General features: G+C 35.7%; 1 protein-coding gene across 1 annotated transcript in view; it reads right to left on the bottom strand.

Annotated features, from left to right (window-relative positions):
- LOC145676060 (uncharacterized) overlaps positions 1-27446 on the bottom strand; it is a 1660834-nt gene that overhangs the window by 140290 nt on the left and 1493098 nt on the right. Inside the window, exon 10 of the mRNA XM_081746923.1 lies at positions 5488-5647. Within this exon, the coding sequence (XP_081603049.1) occupies positions 5488-5647 (160 nt within the window). The remainder of the gene's footprint in view (positions 1-5487; positions 5648-27446) is intronic.

The raw sequence follows: 27446 nt of genomic DNA, 5'->3' as shown, positions 1-27446 counted from the left end.
CTTTTGGTTTTAATATTAATCTATTTACAGTAAAAATGGTAAGAGATATTGAATATATATATATATATATGTATATATATATATATATATATGTAATGAATTCAGTGTTCAAGGAATAGGTTCTATGTTTGATCCAAAGTATTGCAACCACAAGTTATAGATGTACTGCTTCGAGTTTCAGCATTGAATAGGCATAGTTTGGAAACAGACCGTAGTTTCACACTATGAAACGATTTTATTATTATTATTATTATTATTACTATTATTACGCAAGTGAAACTTGGAGATTTTAATATTAGTACCTACCCATATAACTCTACACGATAAGTTTTGAATGAAATCGAATTTTGGAATTCTGGTTATTACAGCAAATAGTCCGATGGATTATCTCGGCAGAGTTTGTCAATGAAGTCACTCCAGGGATAAAATTGGATTTGAAAAGGTAGGGGGCACGTCGTCCTCTGTGCCTATCTTTGCCCATTGTATTTTTTTTTTTTAGGAAGTCTGAAGACGCCATAGATATTGTTTGAAAGTGGGGTAACGGCTTCCTCCCGTGTTCCCTCTCACTTTTATCCCTGACTCAATCCCTTAACATCTCAAAGGGAAACGGGCATGGTCGCCCGCAGCGAGGAACAAGAGAGTTCAGTTACTTTTTGTGGAGTTTTGAAAGAAATTCTTTTCTTTGAAACGTATGTCAATATGGATAACATTTCCTTACTCAAAAACTATGTTATTTAATATATATATATATATTAGGGTGGTCCTTAATTTTCGATTTCCGAATTTCTTTGCTCCCAACCCCTAAATTGGTTCCATGTCGGATCAAATTAATCTGTGAAAAAAATGGGCTCAATCGAAGAATATTTAACCGACCCCCAAGCGACCTAAACATCTGAATGCATTTACAATGTATAGTATATGGCAAAAGTTTATAATAAACTCTTGTAACTTAAAAATGGCTGAGGGAAAGGAATCATATCTTGGATAGAGGTTGCAGAAGTACATCCATACCTGATACTGAGTACTGACCGAGATGAGGCATATCTTTACGTCCACTATCTTGGATTCGGGCACAAAATTTTAAATAGAAATGACCGCGTATGATCTATCATTTTGAGGTAGCTTTTGACGACAAACAGACGTTTGCCTTTATTTGCCACTTATCTCTGAACATGTAATAATTATCAACTATGGAAAATAAAAGCTCCGAAGTAATAAAACTTAATATTCTGTGAGTTTATATCTCTGTAAGGGTTGGGGATTTATAAGATTGTTGAATAGTTTCCCTTATTTGAATTAAACCATAAAAAAAAGAAAGAAATGCACATGCCCATATTCTTGGAAAGAAGATGTGAACTTTCAACGGGGGTTGAATATATTGAAAAACATTGTGGTGGTGAATCATGTTGCAGAGAGAGGTGTGAAACTGATACAAGACTATGGGAACATTTTAAAAAAGGACGAAAAAGAGAAACAATACATATTGCAGATAGTCAGTGAACACAGAAAAAGTATCCAGATGCTACAAAAATTGGCTTAATGATGCAGTAGAATTTGGCTAGTTATCCACAGCCTTCAGCTTTCTTTTATTATCATTTTAAACATTCATTATATTATTTATGTAATTTCATTTCATATAAATATATTCAATATAGGCTGGTGTGTATTTCGACGGGATGTAATTATATAACAACATATATAATTATTTCCTTGTTACATGCATGTAATTGTATATTAATATTTCAGTAACCTATAAAGAAAAAAAACAATATTGAAAGTTAATAAACTATTATTTCAAAGTTAAAAAGAATTAAATGACCAGAGATAAGTTGAAAATATAGGAAGATATGTTTTTATAATGAAAGGTTACCCAAAAACGATGTCATAAAACATCAATTCCATTTAAAATTTTGGGTCCGAATACAAAATTGCGGACTTCAAAATGGCTATTTCTCAGGGTCAGATGTGGATTACTCCAATCCCTATATTCAAGATTTGGTCCCTTTCCCTTTAAAGTAAGAAGGGTTTATTCCAGACTTTCCCTATATATACTAACATATTGGACATGCATTCAAACTTTAGGTCGCTTGGGGGTCGGTTAATTCTTCTTCCATTGAACCCATTTTTTTTTCATGGATAAATTGGGTCCGACATGGAACTAATTTAGGGGTTGGGAGCAAGGAAATTCGGAAAAAAATTTTGCCATGTAATTAAGGACCACCCTAGTATATATATATAATTATGCAATGTGCATTAATAATAATTGTCTTGCATGAAGTATTATATAAATCAAGATGTGTATATTCGCAACTTCGCTTGTGTATTCGATTTATTGACACCCTTCCTCTTGGAAAACAATCCTGTGGGCGTTACTGATAACGAGGACTTTAATGGTAGGTATTCATGTCCTATTTGCTACTATTGAAACAAAAGGTAGTAGAGGTTCCTGATAGCATCGTGAGATGTCAGGAAATGTTCTGCAATATTTGGCACCTACCGGACGAAAATGAAACTTCTAGCGCATGAAACTTCTTAACTCCAAAATGAAACTTCTTTTTTCAATCAAGACCTCTGCTCTACCGTTCTTAAATCTATACTAAGAACCATTCGACAGACGAATCACCTAATCCACGAGGAGGGTAAAGACAGGACGAATTAGAAACATCTATTTACATTAATAGTGTGACAAATTATATAACATTCTTCAATAGCTATAACCCAACCAGGGAGGACTCAACATGTCTCCTTAGATAAAACTGTGTTATTATATATCAACGGCGGGTGGTGTCCAAAAACCAACATGATTCGTGTGACGGAAGATGCACTGATAAGTTTCCTTGGGGCTTCCAAGAATGCGATTTACTGATGGACTGTACAACTAATTGCGTATCTCTATGTATTCGGTTGCTGCAAAATTAATAAGGTGTTTCGGGTACTTCTATTTTGACATGTTGCTGTGGGTATGAAACTACTGTCTGTATATCTTGGTAAGTATCAGGTAAATTCTTCACGCTTTAGCTATATATATCATAGGAAATATTTTTGTATTCTCGTTTATTTTCAGATCTTAAGATAGGATGTCAAAAACACGATTTTTATAAAATCTATCCCAACAAATTTAAATTTGATCGCAGAGGCGTAAGAATAACTAGAAATAGTATGAGTGTGGACTAGAGAAGGATATAAATGGATAATTTTACGTCACAAATTAGGCGCTTTATACTGAAGGAGACGGTGATTAAATTAATGATCATGAAAGGGGGAATGAAAATGTGAAAGGAAACGGGAGAACCTCGAGAAAACCTACGTACACGATGTTGTAGAGTATAAACTCATATTACCTGGGATCGAACCACGGACACCTCACAGCAGAACTATGTGCTGTAAAGGAAGACAGTACAAGTGACACACAGTATGTCTTTGGTTCTGAAAATCCTGTCATGCAAGCTTGAGCCGAGAAATTAAAGTTATGAATTTTGGTTTACGTTTCTCCTGCAGAGCAAAACCTATTCATTTCTCTGCCACACTCAGATATACAAGGATAAATTAATCTTGTACACAACCGGCACGTTCTGCCAATAGTTGGTTGTGTTTCCACTTCTGAAACCTTCTATGGTAACGGTGAGGTGCTTCCTACATGTAATGATCTACTGCAGTTTACTTAATCCAGCTAATACCTCACGACCGAGAAAATATTCACGAAATCGATTGAATGGGCCGAACACTACAACGTTTATGTCTGGCATTAGTCAACACCACAGTCAAGAGAGATTCAGAAGTAAATTGGACATTTCAATGTTTCCTTAGAAACTAAATAGACATTTTTACTCTCATAGAACAAATGTGAGTCTGTTAAGCTGTTGGGTATGTGTTCTAAGGTAATTAACTTAACGAGTTCTAATTGTAAAAATACATCAAGCTAGTTCCTGTACTTTGCTTTTACTTAACTCCAAAAATATAATTTAATTTCGCCCAATCATGTAGTGAAGAGTGTGATTAATTACTTAACACTTCATGTGAAACTTCGGAATATTCATTTCTTTAAACATACACACAAAGTTAAGCTATACTTGACAATTCAGTCTGATAGAAGAATTTTGCGGCCCACCAAGAAATTCTCTCAGAAGTAGCTAATGTGTCATGAACAATATGTTCAGAATTGGTGAAGTATTGTAATTGTTTTGTCGTTTAAATACAGATATAATCAATGCTTACATGCAATACAAACTAATATACGTTTAATAAGGTAGCCTGTAATTCAACTCTTAAATAATACACACGTTCCCTCTATCAATATTAAATTACTTCACTACTGTCATTTGCTAGTACATAAATAATTAAACTAGGTTATTGAGAATTCTTTGAATAACGTTGAACAATATACCTGTGAGAAATGGATAAAATATAACAAAAATATGTTTTGAAGGAGTAGTATGAGTATGCTTGTAATAATTGGAAGAATACAGAACTCCCAGAATGACAATATTTATAGCTAATTCCCAAATAGCAATTTCAATGATAATGACTAAATTTAAATACAAGATTCAAAAGTTGGCAACACTGGATTGTTGAATAAAACAACAGAAGTTTCAAAACCTTTGCGATGATAGCACGAATTGCAAACATCTATGAACTACAGCTCCGAGTCCTACTGACAATTTTACTTCAGTAACGCTTTTTTAGCTTCTTACTTTCCTCTTCGCACAATACCTAAAACGCAGCAGTAATGAATTGTTTTCGTATCGAGGAAGAAATCAAGCGAGCATTGGAAGTCAAGCTACGAAGTAGATACAATGGGTGTTAGTAGTTATGATTTTAACATGGTAGAGGTTGTTCTAATGTGGCGAGTATTTAATGAATAATTGATATAAAAAGTACAATATGTTTTGAAATGAATAACATTTCACATTTTAAAAACAGAACACACGTAACTAATCTTATATTTACCAAAAATTGTGATGACTCGGCGAACCAATTGCGTCATAGAAAAACAGCCACTGTCACTTTAAGTGTATAAACATTTAATGTAAAATAAATCATAGGATTGATCATCACTGGACAGAGAACTTAGCCACACATCATAAGATTTTCCTAAAAAATACTCATTTAATATTTCCCTCTCTTGACTTTACCTTTCTTTAGTTTTAGGTTCCAACCCTTTAGGTTTCAGACAGCTTACTGGAATATGCCAACTGTTGTATGATTCACCACTAATTAATTCTAGTTAAAAAGAAGGGCGTGTCCCAGTACACGAAGTAAGCACCTTGAGTAGTATACACCTCTCTGCTATCCTGTCTATGCTGTGCCACATTTACAATATTGTATAATTCATAATGCTATTAAGCTTTTTTGTCGTGGATATAAGGGAATTTTTTGGGTCAGAACCGAAAGATCTGGCTTCTTTACTGACCACAAACATTGTTGCAAATTATTGAAAATTTAAATTAAACATGCCAAAGTTTTGTACAAATAAATATTAATATTTACCTCCAAAAACAGTGCAGGTTCACTGTCAAATGAGATCCGTGTAGTGTGCAAACTATGATTCCCCAAGTGTCCACTTCGGACCATCAGGCGGAGTGCTTCACTTACATTGGGACGATCGTTCTCTGCTCCATAGAAATGGAATGTAACTTCACCATCAGTTCTAAAACAATAAAAAAGGCGAAAATTTATCATACGGCTAACCACAAAGTTAAGCATTCTAAATGAAATAGTACACTATGTGCTCTATACTAGTCATTTGCAATTAAATACTCTGAGATGGCACAGTGACACGTGCAGAAACTGACAAAAAATGCTCTGAGAGGTCACAGTGACAGGTGAAGGAAGTGACAGAATAAAAGCTCTGAGATGTCACAATGACTGGTGAAGAACTAGCAGATAACTGACGTCAGTACTGATAAGGAAAAAAGACCATGGATAGTGTACTGGATCGTTTCGCTGATATGCTACTTATGGATCCATGGCTGTGGGTACACTGCCAACACTTGGTCTTCTACGTCATCTCTTCTCCTCCCTCCCCCATCGTGTTTCTCTCTATATTTTTCACATATTACCTAGGTACAATACCGCGCTTTTATGTTCATATGTCGACTAGTTGCGGGGGCAGCCAGACCCCAGACAATGATAGGTATAGCATGAGCTCACTCTACACTTTCAAAAATATATAAATAATAGCTTACAATATTTTTGTCACTCAAAAACTGGGGGGCCTAGACCCTCCACTGGGTTAAAGGCGATAGATGAAAAGCTTCTCGAGGGGAGGTTAGTGTTGCCCAGAGACGAGACAAGACGAGAAATAAGGTTTTCACGTCTAGTCCCGGAGGTCACTTCCTCGTTTTCTCTCAAATTTACGTACAAAATGTATGCCCTGATATTATTTCTGAATTTCATCTACAAGTTATCAGAATCTTTCGGTGTCACATGATGTCCACGAAAAGTGTGATATAGGAAACATTTAAATATATTACATATTGTGTAATGACTTGCGTATCCTTAAACGTTGATATATGCTCTTCGGTATGTTTGCACAATCACTTTATCAATGAATAGTTTTATAGAGTATAAATCATGTGAGACCAAAACAGGACAGTGTTGTGCACGAGACTAAGAAATTTCTCGTACCGTCTCGAAATCGAAATGAGGATTGTAATGCTTCTCATCTCGCATCGAATTTAAATATATTGCAAAAGTCTGTCCCATATAGGTTGTAGGTAGAGCGTTAATAAAAAGAGCGTCCGGAATCGACTTCCACTACTCGCTTTTATTATAAAATTCCACTATAAACAGTACGAGTATTTTACAAAAATACTATACAGATAATTTCTCTAAGTTGCAGGGTTAGATATAGGAAGTCTTTGACCTAGAGGTTGCAGACAGGATCTCTACAGAGCCCCGAAGCAGGCTAAGCAGAGTGGCGTTCGGTACCTAAAGCTCCGAAGCAAGCAGTGGGTTAGTTAGGTGGCCAACAGAGTCCCGTAGCAGGCTAAGCGGCTGAGGTTAGAATTCCCAAACAGAGCTCCGTAGCAGACTAGAGGCATGGGATTAGGTAACTCCTAATGTTCCGATACAAACAATAGGAAGGGCGCCAGAGAACTGGTGCCGGTCTGCTGTCGTCTATCAAATTTATAGGGGGTCCTCGGACGCTGCTGCTCCGTTGTTGTTGTCTGCAAGTGATAGTGGGTCCATCTGGTGTGTAGTATCCTCTTCCAAAACCATGTGGTAGTGTTTGTAAACATAAGCGTGAAGTTGTTCGTATACTTCTCGTCTTGTGCGCAACTTCCAGAAAATTAATGAAAATGTTAGGAGGAATTTGGCGATGTTAGCTACATAATATCATGTTGCCTTGCGTTATATATAATTTATATTTGATTTTATAAATTTATATTGAAATTTTTCTAGTACTTAAGAAAAGTGGGCAACATAACACACATGTTGCTCCATTGAAACAATAAGAAGTGTTGTTTCGTTCCCGGTGTCACTGGAACGTTTAAAGTTCTTGTAGTGACTCTATTTACCATATCTTAAGTTACGGATTTGGACAGATTTAAATACATGGTTAGTAGATTGATTAACATCCTTCTTCAACACATACTTTTTTTTTAGAGAAAATGAAAATCTTTGAGTTTTACGTCCCACGGTTATGCCGGTTAGGCTAAAGGTGACGATGTTGATGAGAAATGAATGAAAATGGAGGAATGAAGAAAGTGGTAGAAAGCGGGAGAACCCCGAGGAAACCCACGCACACGGAGTTTGTCCACCACACAATTAACTTGGCCCAAACCGGGATCGAACCACGGACCCCATAAACCAGAGGTGAACGCTTTACCACTGAGCCACCGCGGCCCCATATTTTTAGAGGGGACTTATTGTTTAAAATGAGAATCGAACTATTAGAGATCTGCTCAGTTGTCTAGTGACTAGCACACGCCCTTTGTTGCACGATGTCGAGGCTTCAAGTCCTGGTCGGAGAGACTTAAAATTTGAACGCATTATAATTTCTCAGTTTCAACTTTAAAGTTTTAGGTCCACGTCTCATCCATACTCGACGGTGAAAAGAAAGGCTAAACAACAAGAAACCAACCAATCGTATCACAGAAATTATCGTGTTGCTAAATATTACACATGAATCCATTGCCATTTACAGAATGTAACTTTGATTCAATATGGTAGACTTATAATGGCGGTAGAAGTGTCCTAAAACATGAGTCTTCTGTTTCCACAGATGAAGATTAACATATAATAGATAGTATCCTATGAATGATAAAAATGGAATATTTGTCTTGCTGAATAAAAACGTAAAAGATCTCCCATTTATGTCTTAAACTGTCCATGAAACTAACCAACTTTATGTTTCTGTGCATCTTTTGGGTCAAATTGATAAAGCTATTGTAATATCATTAATAACATGTAAAGCAATTAAACATTAATAAAATAATGATATCCGTTTTTCTAGAAAATAATCTGCAATTGACGTTTGTTGCTGGTTTGTACTAATTTTATGTCCAGAGGCCTCTATGATTAGTGCGTCTAAAAGAAGGCAGTATTATTTTGCTAAAAGAATTGCTCCCTGCAGCAGCTATAGAAGAGAAGCCAGAAATAGTTTTTGTACTTCACAGTCGAGTTTATAATGCAGGATAATTTTGTAACAGTAAGAAGCTATTGGCGTGTGGTATGTAAATATAATCGCAAACGATTGACGTTAGTGTCCAATCTATAGTTTCCATTCCAGTGTTGCTGTTAGTGGGGTGCGCTATGTCTGAAATTACACATCCGTGTGCATTTCTTGTTAAAATTGAACTAACACTTGATTTTTGTCCTTTCGGTGATGATTTCAAATTCTGATACGGTTGCCATTTTTTTTCGTTCATCCGAATCCAATACGGCGGCTATCAAAGATGGCTGCCTTCGCGAATGCATAGCGCTGTTTTTTTAAAAGTCTATATCTCCCAAACTAATTGACCAATCTTCATGAAACAAACACCAAACGACGTAGAAAAATAATAAAGGTTTAAACATTGACAAGAATTATTACTTATCAATGCAAAAAATAACGTGAGAAATAATTTTATTTCAAATTTTGCACATTTTATTATGTTTTCTTTATATTTTTTAAAAAATAACCAGTAAACGGCAAATAATTAAGAACAACGTCGTGTACCTTTTAAAAGCGTAATACATTGTCTTTAAATTGTCATGTATATCATTCAGTTTGGTTACGAAACAACAAAATTATAACAAATTAATATTTCCTTTTTTGCTTGATTTTCCCACATGAGTACAGGGAGACGGAGACCTATAGGAAAACCAACCATGAATCCGTGATCTACTGTCCAAGACAAGTAATCTGATATGTCGCATGCTATTGATATGTCGCCCTGACAGACACCCCTATTAGCGCACCTCAAGTATATCACTATTGATGCAAAACGTCTAGAAAGTTCTAGAAATAGCCATAAAATTCTAATGGAAAATTCTAGGAGGCTCTGGAGGCTTCCATGGCATTTTATTAAAACGTTCTAGAACTTTCTGTACTTTTTCTAACATTATAGAACTTTCTGGAACTTGCCCGAACATTCTAGAACTTACCCGAAAATTCAAGAACATTTTAGAGCTTTCGAAAACTATAGAATGTTCTAGAACTTTCTCGAACATTCTAGAAATTTCCATTAGAATTCAATTGGGTTTTAGAACGTTCCATTAGAATTCAATGGAAGTTTCTGGAAATTCCTAGTACTCGGACAAAGTATCTAAGTGCGGCGGAAAGTGGAACTACTCACAGTTAGCAGGGGAAACTGTGCGGTTACTTGCCGAATTTCAATTGCAAGGTAAGTATTGTATCTTATCACTTGCTTTACGCTACCTTTGAAGATAAAATAAGGAACGTCGTAAATAGGCAAAGGAGAAGTTACTCGCCGACTTATTTTGAACTGATTAACTTGTAATTATGATTATTTAGCCAAATATGAAATAAAAAAAAATAAATGAATTTTGGAATTCTTGCTTCATATGTATGTTTTAGGATTAACTAATTCATATCGGACTTCCGAAGAAAAACATCAAAAGAATTTAATGACCGTGTCTGTAGCGACAACTCCAAGTCACGACCCCTCTTCAGTTTTATTAGAAAGAGGAAAAGAAAGAGTGAGAAAGAAGAGAAGAAGGTAAGAGAAAGGAGGAAAAGAGGAATAGAAAGAGAAAGGGAGGAGGAACTAAAGATAAAGGATTACTGGATAATTATGGAAATATGATAAAGAAATTTGAATAGTTATTAAAAGATGATTCAAATTTGAATGTTATTACTTGAGAATTAATTCTGAAGTGATCCTGAAGAGACACGTGTTCCCTCATACTGCCCCGACCCGGATCCAGGCAACTGCACAAGTGGGAGTTGCCCTAACTCAGCCCAGGTGACGAGAAATTTTAATTCAATTGTTTGTCTATTATTTCGAAATGTTAAATAAACTACTCAGTATTTGAATTTATTCTGTCATTTACTTACTATCACCTTCATTGACGATCTTTCAGTTAATATCACCTTGTACTACCAGGTGCACACATTTAACGTCAGATTCACATAATATATATGTAGGGACGAGAATTTTCCAAGTTCAGAAGGACTTTCGTTTGTATTGAGAACATGACGACTGAGATGGAAACACTGGTCAAGTTTCAGGATTCGTATGGGAGGGATGGGATCGAAATGTAGTTTTACAGAAGGATTTCAGTTTACTAACTTGAGGGTTGATTTAAGAATACATTAGGGTTACGATGACCTGCCTAAATCCCGTGCTACATGCAGTTAGTTTAATACAGACGATATTAGTCATTACATATGTTACTTAATAATATTACAAAGATTGAAGAGAATATCTATAACATACGTCGGTATCTACTAACATTCACATTTTACATTTCCGGATATCTCAGAACTATAGCAACCAAGGACCGTTCGGGGTAGGTACCAAGTCCCTTTACACATATTTATTTATTTAATTCAACATTATACATTTTATTCAATATCATATTTAAATTCCACACATATTTATATCTTAATTTACATATATTCAATAATCATTTAAACTTTCAACTCAATAACCCCGACAAATTAAATTTTTAGGTTGCAACATCCCCATGAGAGAATCCGAATATATCGCAAAATTAACTAACTGACCGCACATAATAATAAGATTAATATTCCCAAGCATTTTAATTAAACTGCGAGACATTTAATTCGCAGTGCAGGCACGTAAATAAAGTATATGTATAAATATATGGTTCTAAAATGTTAACACCACTTTTGGGTCCAAAACAACTACCACAACATATATGTTTATGGCTACCAATAGAAACAAAAGCAGAGATGACTGATATTCCGAAGGGGAATTCCGAACGAATAATGAAAAAAAGGTAACATTTTATCGTGTACTGAACCATTGCTATTGCAGTGGGTCAAAATATGATGAAAAAAGTTTCCTTAATATTCAAAAAACAACGAATACCTCCACAAATCGTGTCTCGCGATATCCCCGTTGATAATTCAAGTTCAAAAGATATATGTTATATGGTTGATATATATCAAGTTCAAAACTTGGAGGAAAAGGTTGAAAAATTAAAAAACAAAATTCTTGAAGAAGAAAATAGAGTGATAGGTAGAGAGGAGAAAGAAAAAGCAAAAGCGGCACCAATAGAATAAGCTAGGACACTAAAACTACAAAGATAAGTGGTCGAATTTAGACATACAACAATATATAGCCATATATGCTTTCATATGCCGAAAATGATGGCCTAGTAAATATGTAGCCTTAGTTAAATATCTCTAAGCCTACGAGCTAGTCCGTGTCCTGAGCGAGATTTCCACAAAGACAGTGGCTTTATGGAAATCTCACTTCTCGCTATGTCCGGCCGAAACCTTGGAGACTCCGGCACTACCGGAATGATGGTGTGGTTTCTTAATTTAGAATTTCTAAATAAAAATTATTCGACCCCTCAGAAACTCAGAAGAGTTCCGTGTAAAGTATGGAAACTAGAATAAAATCGATAAAATAGAGAAAATTCTAACTAGGATTTACCAAAGTTAAAAAAATAAGTAAAATACATTTTTTACTAGTAATTTATCTGCCAAATCTTACTAGTAGTTTCCAGATCCGCAAGGACGCCAACCTTGAGGTGTCATTTAATTTCAATCGCTACCTAGTTTAAAACTAAGGAAAATGAAAATATTTGGAGGAGGAGGATCGACACCTTTGTACGGAATAACGATATTCCACTGTAATAAATTTTCTATATTATTCGATCCTATCCAGTTCGTCACCTCTGCGGACAGTAGTGAACTTAGCTTAATCAGATGTCTCGGAAAAAAATTTCAAAGTTGGAGAGTAGTATCACAAATCTAATCTGAACACGTATTTTTTAAATGGTGTCTATTCTGCAAACGGTTATTGTCTTCTGTGATTAACTGGAAAATGTCTGGAATCGTTTGCTATATGACCATTATTCGTATTGTCAGGCCGGTTGATCAGTTGGCCTGTATGTTTACTATCAAATGTCAAGCCACAAAGTGAAAATACAATCTATCATTTTACACGACACACTCTCCTCACACAAATATTAGGACGTAATGATCAATGTACTAATATTTATTATTATTATACATATATATAATAAATACCTTGTGGCAAAATTCACAACTGGGCACATATATGCACTGCGTCCTATTGTTCACTCACACTCATTATCATATATATATCATTGCTATTATTATTACTCCTTTATATACACCGTGCATTTATTCATTTTTTAATAACGTAGATTGTTTATCAGTCACTGTATACTCTACAATTACGCCCAAGACTGTTCAAAGCAGTATATATAGTCAATTAGGGGAAAACACACATACGGGTTAAATGCGCAGAACAAAGTTTCTCAGTTATCTTGCAACACTGATTAATGTGGGATACAGTATACCGCACGCAAGCCTTTGCGAGGCAAGAAGAGTTGCAGAAACGAGCGCTGAATTTTGGAGGTAAGTTGAAAAAAATATCACATATATATTTTAACATGTTATGATATAATATTAAGACATTGCAGAAACGATTGTGTTTGAAAATAATGTGTAACATTAGTGGATATATGCCAGTTTGGAGTAAGGTAAGTGAAGTGGTTAATACAACTCTATGGTCAATGTGGCTGAGAACAAAGCCCACTGATTAGAGTTGCAACAAGTACGAAAATTATATGTTAGGGGAAAAATGCTCATATTGTTGTTCGGTTAAAACGCACACATGTGGGAATTACCCCAAGTGAGTTGTCAAATAATTATATATATATATATATATATATATATATATATATATATATATATATATATATATATATATATATATATATATATATATATATCGGGTGTCCCAGGAGGAAGGGGCAATATTTTGGGAAATGGTAGTATGGGTGATTCTAAGCAAAAAATTCATATGATCATTGGTCCTAATCTCAACGGTTTGAGAGCTACAGGTTGTGAACCACTTTTGAGTTTATGTTGCGTATTACTCACTCTGTAATTACTCTACATAGGTGAGACAGAGAATTTGAAAGGTGATAGAATGGCCTTTCAAACGGTATGCAGCATGCTGCAGTGGAGTCTTTGGAAGGAAAGCTATTTACGGAAATTTGGAAAAGTGAATGTTATTTAAAGAAATTGGATGGCAACACTGATTTCCAAATATCTCTCAATAACTTCCAAAGACACTATTACCACATGTTGGATACCGATGAAAAGGTCACTCCATCACCTTTCAAATCCCTATGTCTCGTCTCTGTAGAATATATACAGGGTGATCAATAAGCAACATGAATTCAAAAACGGTTCAAAACCTGTAGCTCTCAAATCGTTGAGATTAATACCCATGTTCATATGAACATTTTTGCTTAGAATCACCAATATATCTTCCGAAGTATTGCCCCTTCCTCCCGGGACACAGTATATAATGCGTACATTTGCATGTTTGATTCAAGATAATACGTACTGGTACATTTCATTGCTAGTTGGGTACTTAAAAGTGGATGAACTCTGAACTATACATCAAATCCGCTAACAACAAATTAGATATTTGATCACTGTTGTTTATGCTTGATGACAAAGGGCTACATAAATTCAGTATTTTCCTTCTGTTTCAGTCCAATGTTTGGAGATATCAACGACAAAAACACAACGATGTTCATATGGAGAAGCAGAAGCACAGGCAACTTTGTCCGCGATAAAAGAAAGTATGAAAATATATACTCCCAGTAAAACATTTGGAATTCCGCGAAGGACATTGGAATACAGACTAAAAACGGACCACGGATATCAATCAAAATTAGGTCTCCCAATTCCACCTGGTTCTGGAGAAGAGGAATTGGATCAATGTATGTTAAAATTGGAGTCAAAAGGTTTCCCACTTACAATGGCCGATACTAAGCGACTAGCTTATCACTATTATAACGACTCACCAAGGGTAGTCGTTAACCTGGTTCGATCGATGATATAGGAATCTCGAGTGGTAGTAATAGTTTGCATGTAAAAATATCTTTAATAATTATATATACTATTATTCTCACCTTTTCTATAAGAATTATAAAGTCGATGAACGGTATCAAATGGTTTATTAGTTGATATACTTTTATGTATTTTCTCAGTGGTAGAGCGTTCACCTCTGGTGCATGGGGTCCCGGGTTCAAACCCTGCTCCCGCCAAGTGAACTTTGTGGTGGACAAACACCGTGTGCGTGGGTTTTCTCGGGGTTCTCCCGTTTCCTCCCACTTTCTTCATTCCACCATTTCATTCATTTCTCATAATCACCGTCTCCTTTAGCCTAACCGGCATAATCGTGGGACGTAAAACTCAAAGATTTCATTTCATTTCATTTACTTTTATGTATTTTCATTCAAACTGTCATGCACACAGACATGATGATTAGGTATCCATAAACAATAACTACATAGCAACTAATTACATAACACTATCCCATAATATTTTTTTACATATATTAAAAACATTCTTCTTTTGTTATTATTAAATTAACATTCTATTAAGTATAGTGCACATGTATGAGCACTTTCTGCCCAAGGTACAGGTAATTAATAATCTATCCAAAGTATTTCGTTATATAAAATGTCGCCCGACAATTGGACTGAATATAAAAGTCATAAGCAAACTTGGCTTTTATCTTCAAGAACCACTGGTCCGTTTACAATAATGGTCTTACATTACTTATGTTTATCACATTTTGATCGCCCCTCGTATGTATCTTGATTACATATCATAGATATAGATACATTTATAACAAATCTTTCACTTCATTAATACTTATTTTTCATTACATTAATTATATTTATTTCATTATCATTCATTATATTATTATTATATTTTATTATTAAAATGTCGTCGCCCATTTATTTAATCTTTGAAGGGTGCGAAGTCAAAATCGTAAGAAACAAACATGAGTTACCATTATCCAGGGCGCATTATATAATAATTATATTAGGTGATATTTTAAAATAAACAGTGGATCAATAAGGCATCAAAATATAGAAGAATCTCATTCAAGATAGTCATTGAATAATTAACTTAATAGAATGAATTTTATACTTAACATAATCTTTGACAGTTAGGTTTTCAACACAAGTCAATCTAATATAAATAATCTTTGTTTTTAATCATTTATGAATCGAATCATAGTTCTTCACATTAACAAGAGAGAATTAAAATCATTTGAAAATTAACTTTCCAGTCTATCTAAAACTATATCTAAGCACTTCAAGTATTCATAAGAGTCGTTTTCATTATCAACATTAACTCATAAAATTGAAGATAAAAGTTCACAAGAATCTATAACTAATATGGGTTTAACCTAATTTCATTAACGGTAATCAGCTTACATTCGTACTTGCATATGATTCTAATAAAGTACATTGTACTGCACAATCATGATTAGGTTCCACAACATGTTGTACATGTATTTCATCGTGATTCTGATTTTGATACGAAGTGCCATCTCTTGACCTCCAATTACGTCTATCTATGTAGCTTGTTGTATTCCTGTAATTTCGCCCTATATTCCGATTGTTTTTATGTCTACTTCTGTTGGGTGATTTGACATCAGGATTACTACGATTAATTAGGTTAGGCTGATTCCCTACATAACGTTGCCTATTTTGCTCGTTTTGATTGCTAGAATTTACTCGGCTTAGGTTATGTTCCGAATCGTTCACACTACGGATATTTAGATTCCGAATAGGTACAAAATGATCTGAATTATTTTTACTTTTACCCCCTCCCACTTGTTGATTCAAAGCATGGTATTGGGTTTCATAGCATTGGACAAGCATTAATAAATGATTGAAACTCATACATTGTGTAGAAAACAAGATCTGTTGTAACTTAAATGGGAGCAAATTTCGAATCGATGCTATTATTCTAGATTCCGATTGCAATGGATTAACGACTTTTAATTCGTTGTATGTATTTACAACAAACTCAACAACAGATTTGTGCAAACGAGGATTGAAATGTTGATTTCTAATGGTGGCATCTCGATTTGCAAGCAAAAAGTCATTTTCATAATTCGCAATTAGCGCTGCTTTGAATTCCTCATAAGTATTGATGTGATCACGTACGGCTTTAAACCATAAAGAACATGATGGGAGTAATACATGAGGGATTAATTTCATATATTGTGATCTATCTATACACATTATATTGCATTCGTCCTGAAATTTTTCCAGGAAAGAAGTAGCGTTTTCATTACATTTACCACTGAATTTACTCATAGCCCGTATTTCACTCATCTTAACACTTAACTTTACCTTCCTTTTATCATTCCGTGTACTTATTGGCTGACAATTCCTATCCATGACGTGATGTGTCGTTGCACCATCCCTTTTCCGCCCATCTGTCCTCTTCGGATGAATTTCTTCCAAAATAATATCCTCATCAGACACAGGTGAAGGCGAAATCATCTCTGGTGATTGGGGAAACCCCAAGCGATCACTACCCATATTATTGTGGTATGTGTTGTCCTTAACCTGTAGCGTTCTAATTTCTTCCTGTATAGTAGCTATCAATTGCGTATTTGCACGTATGTTGTTAGAATTATTGATGACCTGAATCTTTTGCTGTTGAACAGAAGATTCTATTACTTCTAAATCCTTTTTTACACCACTGATTTCTTGGATTTGGTGGTTGTGCTTATCTTGACAATCCTCGGATATTCTTTTTAACTTTTCCTCGAACTGCGAGGTGATGTCATTCATCGCCTGGACAATTGACTGTTTCGTTTCATCTGACTTCTGTTCCATTCGTCTACTTAATTCCTCATATTGCTTGTTAGATTCATCGGATTTATGCTCTATCGTCTGCTTCAATTCTTCGTATTGCTTATTGGATTCCTCGAACTTCTGTTCTATCTTCTGTTCTATCGTCTGCTTCAATTCTTCGTATTGCTTATTGGATTCCTCGAACTTCTGTTCTATCTTCTGTTCTATCGTCTGCTTCAATTCTTCGCATTGCTTGTTGGATTCTTCGGACTTCTGCTCTATCGTCTGCTTCAATTCAGTAGACATCTGAATCAATTGTCGCTGTAAGGCTAGCAAGATTCGGTCTTCTGATGTCATTCCTGGTGCTACACTATGTTCACCGTCGTCACTATTATTGGATTCTTTCTCAATTGCCTCACCGTTCATTTTTCTTATAATTATTCTACCACTTCTTAGTCTGGTGAAATTTGTATTCATTAACTTTATTACAAAAGTAAATTCACCCTTACTTTGCTTCGGGATATGAATTTACAGCAAGTCCCGGGTGAGGTAAACCAAAATTTTTATAACGACTCACCAAGGGTAGTCGTTAACCTGGTTCGATCGATGATATAGAAATCTCGAGTGGTAGTAATAGTTTGCATGTAAAAATATCTTTAATAATTATATATACTATTATTCTCACCTTTTCTATAAGAATTATAAAGTCGATGAACGGTATCAAATGGTTTATTAGTTGATACACTTTTATGTATTTTCATTCAAACTGTCATGCACACAGACATGATGATTAGGTATCCATAAACAATAACTACATAGCAACTAATTACATAACACTATCCCATAATATATTTTTTTACATATATTAAAAACATTCTTCTTTTGTTATTATTAAATTAACATTCTATTAAGTATAGTGCACATGTATGAGCACTTTCTGCCCAAGGTACAGGTAATTAATAATCTATCCAAAGTATTTCGTTATACTATGCATCCAAGAAAGGCCTTTCCAATCCGTTCAGTTCAAGGAGAAGTACTGCAGGATATGACTGGTTATATGGACTACTCCCTCACCAAAGGCCTGGCATATTTTCCACCCCGCTACAGCGGCCTTTGACCCAGCCCTTTGTTGAGGATGTCTTGACTACGCGGACAGTGCAGCAGTGGTTTAACAAGTTTAAGGACGGCGACGAAACACTCGAAGACCAACACATATACAAAGTATACATCTTCAGGCAACAATTAAGGCGAACAGTGGCCAGAATGTGACGAACTGGGACTACAATTCAGTGTTAGTGGAGAAACCAATCGGCAGCACTTCCATCAACTTGGGAAGCATTACAAATTGAGTCGCTGGGTCCCACATGATTCAACTCCAGACCAGAAGGCAACGCGAGTAAACACCTGTGTTTCTTTGCTGTCTCTTCTGAGGAAGGAGCCATTTCTGGACAGGGTATTGACATGTGATGAGAAGTGGGTCCTGTTCGAAGCTCCACGGCGCGGTCATCATGGGTTAGCATCCATGAACCGGTTCCAAAGCAGCCGAAATCAGTATTGCACCAGAAGAAGGTATTCCTGTGTGTTTGGTAGACTGCTCGCGTATGATGCATCAGGAACTGCTACCAGCTGGTCAGAGCATCAACTTTGTATTGTCAGCAGTTGAGCCGTGTTCAAGAAAAACTCAAAACTCTGGAGCCAGCTATTTTGGATCGAAAAAGGGCCCTTCTGTTACAGAACAACGCTAAGCCCCACGTGGCTACGATGACACGGGACACCATTCTTGGATGGGAAGCACCATTGCATTCGCCATACTCACTTTTCCATTCCTTGGACAATCATCTTAGAGGACGCCAGTTCAAATCCGTAGTAGAGGTGGAAAAGGCATTTGATACCTTTTTCGCTTCACGGCACACCAAGTTCTACTGCGGTGGAATCTATGTCCATCCAGAACATTGACAGAAGGTCATCGATGCTGATGGGGACTATTTCTGATCTTTCAAGTACGTCTTAGTTGTCATATCGATGTTCGAAGGTGGTGGGTGAAAAAGTGACAGAACTTTCTTGGTTACTTTTATAGTTCATTTACAGTATATTTAAGCCTTCTCCTTAACTTCCAGTTACTTCTACCAAATATTATAGGTATATACCACACTTTCAATGTATAATTTGCAACATGTGTGCATATTATACATATATGCGGATATTACCCCTATATTGGGGGAAAATGCCCAATTCGTAGACTAACATTGTCACTTGAAACATTATCGCTATATTTCTTGTATACAATAATAAAGGAAAGTCTACTGTACGTTGTCTGAACTTTTCACGCTGAAGAACCCTTTACACTTGGTAGTACATTATCAAAAAGCTTAATGTGGGCATATTCCCCCGAATGACTATATATATATATTAAATCACCGAGCCACAGCATAAACTTTTGTACACTGGTGAAAAACAAGCGAGAATTCGTATGAACTGAGACTAGATTCTTTCAAAACAAATCATAGTATATTTCACTTTACAGCTTCGGATTAATTTATACGCGATGAAAACTCAATATTCTTAACTACATGCAATTATATGTCAGCAAATGTCAACAATGAGATCGTTCACAGAAAGCAACGGAAAGAGAGAATTTGAAACTGCAGCCTGGCAACAAAAACAATACCATATAGACAACTTCAAGTTAAAGGGAAAAGAAAAAATTTACTATTATTAATAATTTGATTACTGGACTATATAAATGACTGTGCTTTCCAGGAAAGTTAATTTACAATGTAAATTATCTAAATACCTATTCATTTGGGCCAGAAATAATATTTATTTATCATTAATTGCAAAATAAGGGTCATATTCATGTTGACCAGTTTACTAAGAAGAAGAGTAACAAAAACCTAGCGGCAAATAATTCACAACTCGGCACGAGATGACATTAATAGTACGCAAACTAACTTTGCACTAGTAAATGAAATTTGTACTTTGTCATCGATAACTATGAGTAATCTAGGGAGTAATTACGGTACAGTGTTACTATGAATTTGAGATGCGAATTGGTTTATCCGTTTAGATTGACTACGAGAGATGACTAATTAAGCAATACATTGTCCATAAAGAAATAAATCACATTTTCACTCACACGGTCAAATTACTAAAATTTACACACACATACATGCTACATCCCACATAGACCAAGAACACAAATATTAATACATATCACTACACGTATTAAATCATCTTATCACACAGTTCAGCTATACATAAATCAAACAAGTTACAGATACCACCCTAAACCGGCTCTATGCACTAGGGAAAAGAAACGAAATAAACAGAGCCCAATGGCCCTCCTACTAATTAAATCATGTTTTCCAATTACTATTGTCAATGCCCTAGGAGGGATATAGTGAGATTATTAACGAAAGTGGTACCTTTCTTGAAGGGAAAATGAAGATCACATAACCCATTTCCGTTGGAAGCTGTGATCAATTTAGGAGTAGTGAGAGTCTCTGTGCTAAATTACACTGACATTGTGAAAACTAACCTAAATATACAAAAACCTAAATATACCGCTATGTACAAAAATCACATATACTACGTGCAAACTCAAAGGTATATAAGGACAGGCTCCTGCAACCCAATTTTGAATTTGGGGGAAGGAAAGTTTTCATATGGAAGGCACTAATTTCACACGTACTTTGATAAGATCACCAGATCAGAAACTAACGCACTTCACTTTGAAGAAACCTGTCCACAGCTACTTATTAATGTAAAACATGGCGTTTGTCAAGCTGACTTCTATATATCACTGATTTTCTGACTGTTTTGAAATGAGATTTAAATACTTCGACTCTCAACTGCTTCCTGGCTATTTAGTCATTATTTGGAACAAATTTTACCTTGATAACACTGCTTTTTCCATCCCAAAATCCTAAATATTTACGGAGCGAAACCGATGTGTGTTGCTTGATGCTTTTCAGGTAGCAAAGTGACGAGAAGCGCGCCTTAACACTAGAGCGTCGGAAAATAGTTCCAATCAGAACAAAGAGTTTTGGCGGCGGAAAATATAAAGCGAATAGAAAATAGTAAAAACTGGATGAAACCGGATTTTGGGTGGATATGGGCAATGCAATGGGACGAAGGGGGTCTAAATCATTCTGCCAACTATCAGATTGGTGGATAATTTCAAGAATTTCTGTCCAATTGCGGGTCTATGGTTTCGTATAACGTTAAAGTGTTATCATCCATTTGAAATCCTATACAGGGTTTACATTAAAATAATGTATAAATGAAGATATTATTCCCCGAAATTTAATTACTACTAGGTTATTCAAAGCTTCCACATTGATTTTGATTGAAGTAAAGAGTAAATGAATTTACTACATGGACCTAAAAATATATTGAAAACTCTACAGTACACAGTACGTTCAAAAAATATTGGGCCCCCCAAACAAAAATTTCATTACCCCGACTGTAATGATACATTACACCTTTTGTCCTCTTGTGACTTACTCTTCGTTTCTAAAGTGTTTCCCCAATTCTTTCTTGTATTTTCAAAAATGAAACTGTGTAATTAACTTACAAGATGGAGTCACCAAATCCGAAAGAACTTGATTGTAATCTCTGTATCGTGTGCCAGGATCGAAAAGAGGAGACGTAACTCGAAATCCATCTCTTGAATCACTAGAAAAGCTAATAACAATTGCAATGGACAGAAGCAAATTTGGTGATCTTCAGTATTCAGCGGTCGCAACTCTTCTTAACCGTTATCTCCTGAGCATCTGCAGGAAAAGGGAGCATTTTTCCACAAAGTCTGTTACTCTAGTTTAGTTCACAAACTACACTATGATAAATCGAAGCGGAGATATGAGGAGGCTTTAAAACATGGGTCCATAGTGCCTACAGTTGCGAAAAGAAGACGTCCATCGAAATTAACAGTAAATAGTGCTAGTTCGGAGACAACAGTGGATGCTCCAAGTTCAACAAGGTCTTCTACCTTTCCAGCAGGGACGTACGCAGGGGGTGGTTCCTGGGGGTCCGGACCACCCCCGAAATTCCAACTTTTGTGTAAATGTAGCCTAATTTTTGGGACAAGTTTAGGAATTTCAATATAAAATACACAGATATTGAGTTTGGACCCCTCCCGAAATAAATTCCTGCGTACGCCACTGCTTTCCAGTTGACAAAAACAAATGCATATTTTGTCAAGAGGCTGAGAGTGAACTTCATTTAGCGCAGACGTTGTCCATGGGGCAAGAAATTAAGAACGTTGTTGAAAATAGTTCTGATGAATTGAAGAAAGCCTTGTTGAACGAACCCGGGGACGCAATTGCATATGACATGAAATACCATTTAAAATGCTTGGTGTATGCTGAAAGAAGAAAATCTTTATCAGAACCACATGAAACTGGATTGTTAACATCTTCGGCAGACGTTTTGCCTAACATCGAATTACTACAGCAATGCACATTTTATCGGGATAAAGATGCTATAATAAGTATGCGGGATGTCAATACAACTTATCTTAATCTTCTCTCTGAGAAAAGTGGAAAGATAGTTGATGGCAACTATAAGCGTCATCTGAAATCACAAATACAGAAGAAGTTCCCAAATGTGAACTTTGTCCGTCCACCACAAATGAACGCTCCTGAGAATCTCTGCGCTTCCAAGACGTTTGGAAAGGCCGTTCACAGCTTCGAAAACATTTGTCATGCTGACGCAACTACAGTATTCAAAGCATCACAAATAATTCGTGACGAAATCCTTACCAGTGAACACTGGAAATTTGATGGATCTTTTTGACGGGTATAGCTCTCCGCCAATCCTCCAACAGTTCATGCGTTGGCTGATACAAGGCTGTAAGTCAGAGATTCAGACAACACGACGAGCTGAAGAAGTTAATAAAGCCGTGAAAATCCTATGCCAATTGGTTGCCGCTAGCTGTAGATCTGATCGTCAAATTAACTATTATCCAAAACATGACGATAGTAATTTCCGACAACAAGCTGATACACCATTAACCATTGAGCTTCCGCTACTCATTCGTCATAAAACAAGAAGCAAACAGCTCATGAATGCATTGAAGAACTATGGAATTGGAGTTAATTATAAGAAAATAGAGGACATTGAAGTTAGATTTGCCCATGCAATGCAGACAGAAGTAAGACAGTATGATAATGTTCATATACCTCCATTCACAGTTAAAGAGAAGCCAGTGTGGTTTGCTATTGATAACATCGACTTTAATGAAGATGACATTAAAGGAAAAGACAATTTACACGGAACTTGCACCGTAATGTATCAAAAGCAGTATTCCAATGAAGTAACGATGGTTCAGAAGTTGCGTTTCAATCCTGAAGGTAAGATCAGTCACGAAAAACTTGCTCCAAGTGTGTGCATTCGTCAGTTTTCAGCTCCAGTTAGTGAGAACATTTTCGAAATGGCAGCCGTTTTGATGACCGCCATATTGGATTCGGCCAACCTGTCAGACTGGGACCACTTCAATTCCTCTTTCATCGTATCATAATATCAACACATCCAACTGGAAAGATTTCAACAAAGTGGCTCTTTGGTTATTTTATTACTCTTATCCCCCTCTATTCATGTGGGAAAATCAAGAAAAAAAATGGAAATATTAATTTGTTATAATTTCGTTGTTTCTTATCCAAAATGAACGATATACATGACAATTTAAAGACAATTTATTACTCTTGTAAAAGGTACATCCCTTCTTGGAACTCTAAATTCATATTTACAAATCACTTTTTTTTCAATAAAGACCAATATTGAAACCGAAATTTGTAGTGGAGTCCTTTACTGAAACAGGCCGATGATGTGTACCTCGTTGATTGCGAAACAGCATAGGGTCCATCGAAACTGGGCTGATGAACATCGTGAGTGGAGCACTCTTCTGCTCTCAATCAGGTAACGTTCACGTTTCAGTTAACAATCAGGTAATCGCCATATTCTCATCTAGAGGGAATACGAATCTCAAAATTATTCATCCGTTGTGAATGAGATATCGTAAAGAAATGCAATCAAATAATTGCTTGGGCAGGACGATGTATAACACTACAGATAATCTGGAACCTTACTCTAAGAGTTCATCGGTGCAGATATGAGATCCTCAGACCTCATGTTGTTCCTATGACTGGGAAAATTGCAAACGTTTCATTTTGATGGACAATAATCCCACACTTCACCTATAGTGTATGATAGATAAGATATTGCAGGCAAATGATATCCAAAAGGATGGCACGGCTAGCATTCTCTCATAATTAAAACCCTATTCAACTCTTGTGGGACTCACTGAGAAGACATTACTGCCAGGGCAGCACCATCTGCAGATCGGCATTGGAAATGATCCTACTGGAAGACTGGGGAAATGTCCCACAGGCTAGCATCGGTGAGCTGATTCAATCCACGCTGAACATATGTGCAACAATTGTAATAGTTTGAGGGGAACACATTTTATTAAAGATATATTGGGTTGTTCAAATGTCCATTTGTGTCTCGTTACTATCATGTTGCAGTAGCATGTGCGCCGACTACGTGCGTGCTCCGGGGCTCCGGAATCCACAAGATTTTTAGTTTGGACCTGGGTTTGAACCCATTTCTCTTGCGTTTAAGTCAGCCGTGTTAAAGACTGAGCTAGGGCAGCCCCATCTTATCCTTGTAGTACCGGTATATTTTACTGTATAACAGCACAAGCTTTTATTAAAGATTTTAACTAAAAATAAATCAATCAAACATCGAGATTCCTAGACTTCGGATTTTTGCATATTTGCATGTTTTATTCCTGATGTGATATTGATATGCTCTTTAAACAGAAATTCGTTTCGGCTGTTTTGGGGTAAAATAGCAGAGTTTTATAGTGCATATATTTGCATATTTCGGAGGTTAGTGCATGTTTATATCGTTCCTGCATATAAATGCATATCTAAAGGAACGACCAAATTGATATTTTTTAACGACCAACAACTTTCCTTAAAAATGGAATTTCAAGTTTCTAATATAGACTCAAGTTCTTTAAGTGGTTCATTATTGCAGGTTTAGAATATCTTCCAAAGTCTGTGAAAGAAAAATAAGAAAAGGGTGAGTGATTCATCCTCCACAGAATTTATTCTTGATGGTACAAAAATGTTCAAAAATTCGTCACAATTCTGAGCTAATTAAAATTCAAATTTGAAGATGTCGCTGTACAGATGATCGAAGTAGCCGAAATTTTGAAATGGTCCTCCCTCGTTTATTTGAATGGTACAATTTATTTTTGGGTGGATAAAAATTGGACAAAATTTTGAGCAAGTTAAAATTCTAATGAAGATGTCGCACTACAGGTGATCGAAGTGCCCAACATTTTGAAATAACCCTCCTTTGTTGATTTGAATGGCACAATTTTTTGTGATGGTACAAATGTGTATGGAAATTAGACAAAATTCCAATTCTAATCCAAAATTCTGAGCTAATTAAAATTCGAATTCGAAGATGTCGCATTACAGATAATCAAAGTGGCTAATTTTTTAAATGATTCTCCCTCATTTATTTTAATGGTACAAAATGTTTTGTTGCTAGTACTTTAATGCACAGAAATTGAACAAAATTGTAAACTTGTTAAAATTCGAATTTAGAAACGTCGCACTGCAGGTGATCGATCTGGCCAAATTTTGAAATGGCCCTCCCTCGTTTATTTGAATAGCACAAAAGCTTTTCTTGGTTGGACAAAGATGGACAAAATTCTGAGCTAGTTAAAATTAGAATTTGAAGATGTTGCACAACAGGTGATCGAAGTGACCAAAATTTTGAAATGGCTCTCCCTCGTTTATTTGAATGGTACAAAATGTTTTCTTGGGTGGACAAAAACGGATAAAAAATTGACAAAATGCTGAGCTAGTTAAAATTCGGATTTGAAGACGTCGCACTACAGATGATCGAGGTGGCAAATTTTGAAATGGTCCTCCCTCGTTTATTTGAATGGTACAGAGCTTTTTGGGTGGACAAAAATTGGACAAAATTCTGACCTACTGTAGTTAAAATTCAAGTTTGAAGTTGTCGCACTACAGGTGATCTAAGCGACAAAGCTCACTTGGCGCGAGTTGGGATCAAACCAGAGACCCCATGCACCAGAGGTGAACACTCTACCACTGAGCCACCGTGGCTCCTTTTGTTAATTTGAATAGTACATATTTTTTCTTGGGTGGACAAAAATTGGACAAACATGTCACACTACAACTAAATGGTCCCGAAAAATCTTCTAGAAGTTATCTTCTGAAACAATTGATTGAAGTTGAGAGACATTAACAATTCAAGAAGAAAATGTATTTTACAAAGTGTATTCTAAACAAGTAATATTTTCAAAGTAAGTAAGCTTGTTTAAAGAAAAGAACATTTCTATTTCTTACAACAGCAAAAGCTCAAACTGCAGAAGCGCTTAATTTTTTGGCCGCCTTATATTTTCATAGCAGTTTCAAGTCTGGTAAGGAGTTTATACAACTATGAAACAACCCAGATTGGGATTTTTTTCATACTCGGCAGAGTTCATTCCAAAGAAACCGTTCAAGAATGTATTTCGGGAAGAAATGAACAACCCTTTTGAAAATTAGCTCTACAATTAATTAAAATATTTGCTTTATAAAATCTAAAACTTGTTACAGCACTTACTTTCTGAGATAAGTTCTCAAGTTTTCCTTTAAGGAGTTTAGGAGACTATTAAAATAAAAGCTTGTGTTGCTTTGATACACCTCGGTCTCTCGAAACGTATCAATAACTTTAGCTTCTTCACATTTATGCTCCATGCCTCGCTCAAATCACTTTATTCCATTTAAAGTATCAATATTATACATTGTAAATTATTGTTGTTTGAAACGGACAATGTTACGCTAGAAGAAAATATTGGATGCAATATTGGATTTACACATAATTGGCTACAAAAAGTAATTTCAAGTGATTTATTTTCCTTTAAACAATAACAAGGTTTTCGAAAACAGGCTTTTAATACAATAAAAACTGCCTTCAAGAGGCCCCGTATTAAACGGAAATTTATTTAAATGGAAATATTTCATGCTCCCATGAATTTAAAGGTAAAAAAATAATGGCTATATTATCTTGATTACACGGAACCTGTGTTGCGAACAACCGGTGTTAAAATATACTTTTTA

This window comes from Thermobia domestica, chromosome 18, assembly GCF_964235325.1.
Source record: "Thermobia domestica chromosome 18, izTheDome1.hap1.1, whole genome shotgun sequence".
In the NCBI taxonomy this organism is placed as follows: Eukaryota; Metazoa; Arthropoda; class Insecta; order Zygentoma; family Lepismatidae; genus Thermobia; species Thermobia domestica.
This window is presented reverse-complemented; position numbering and strand designations above follow the sequence as displayed.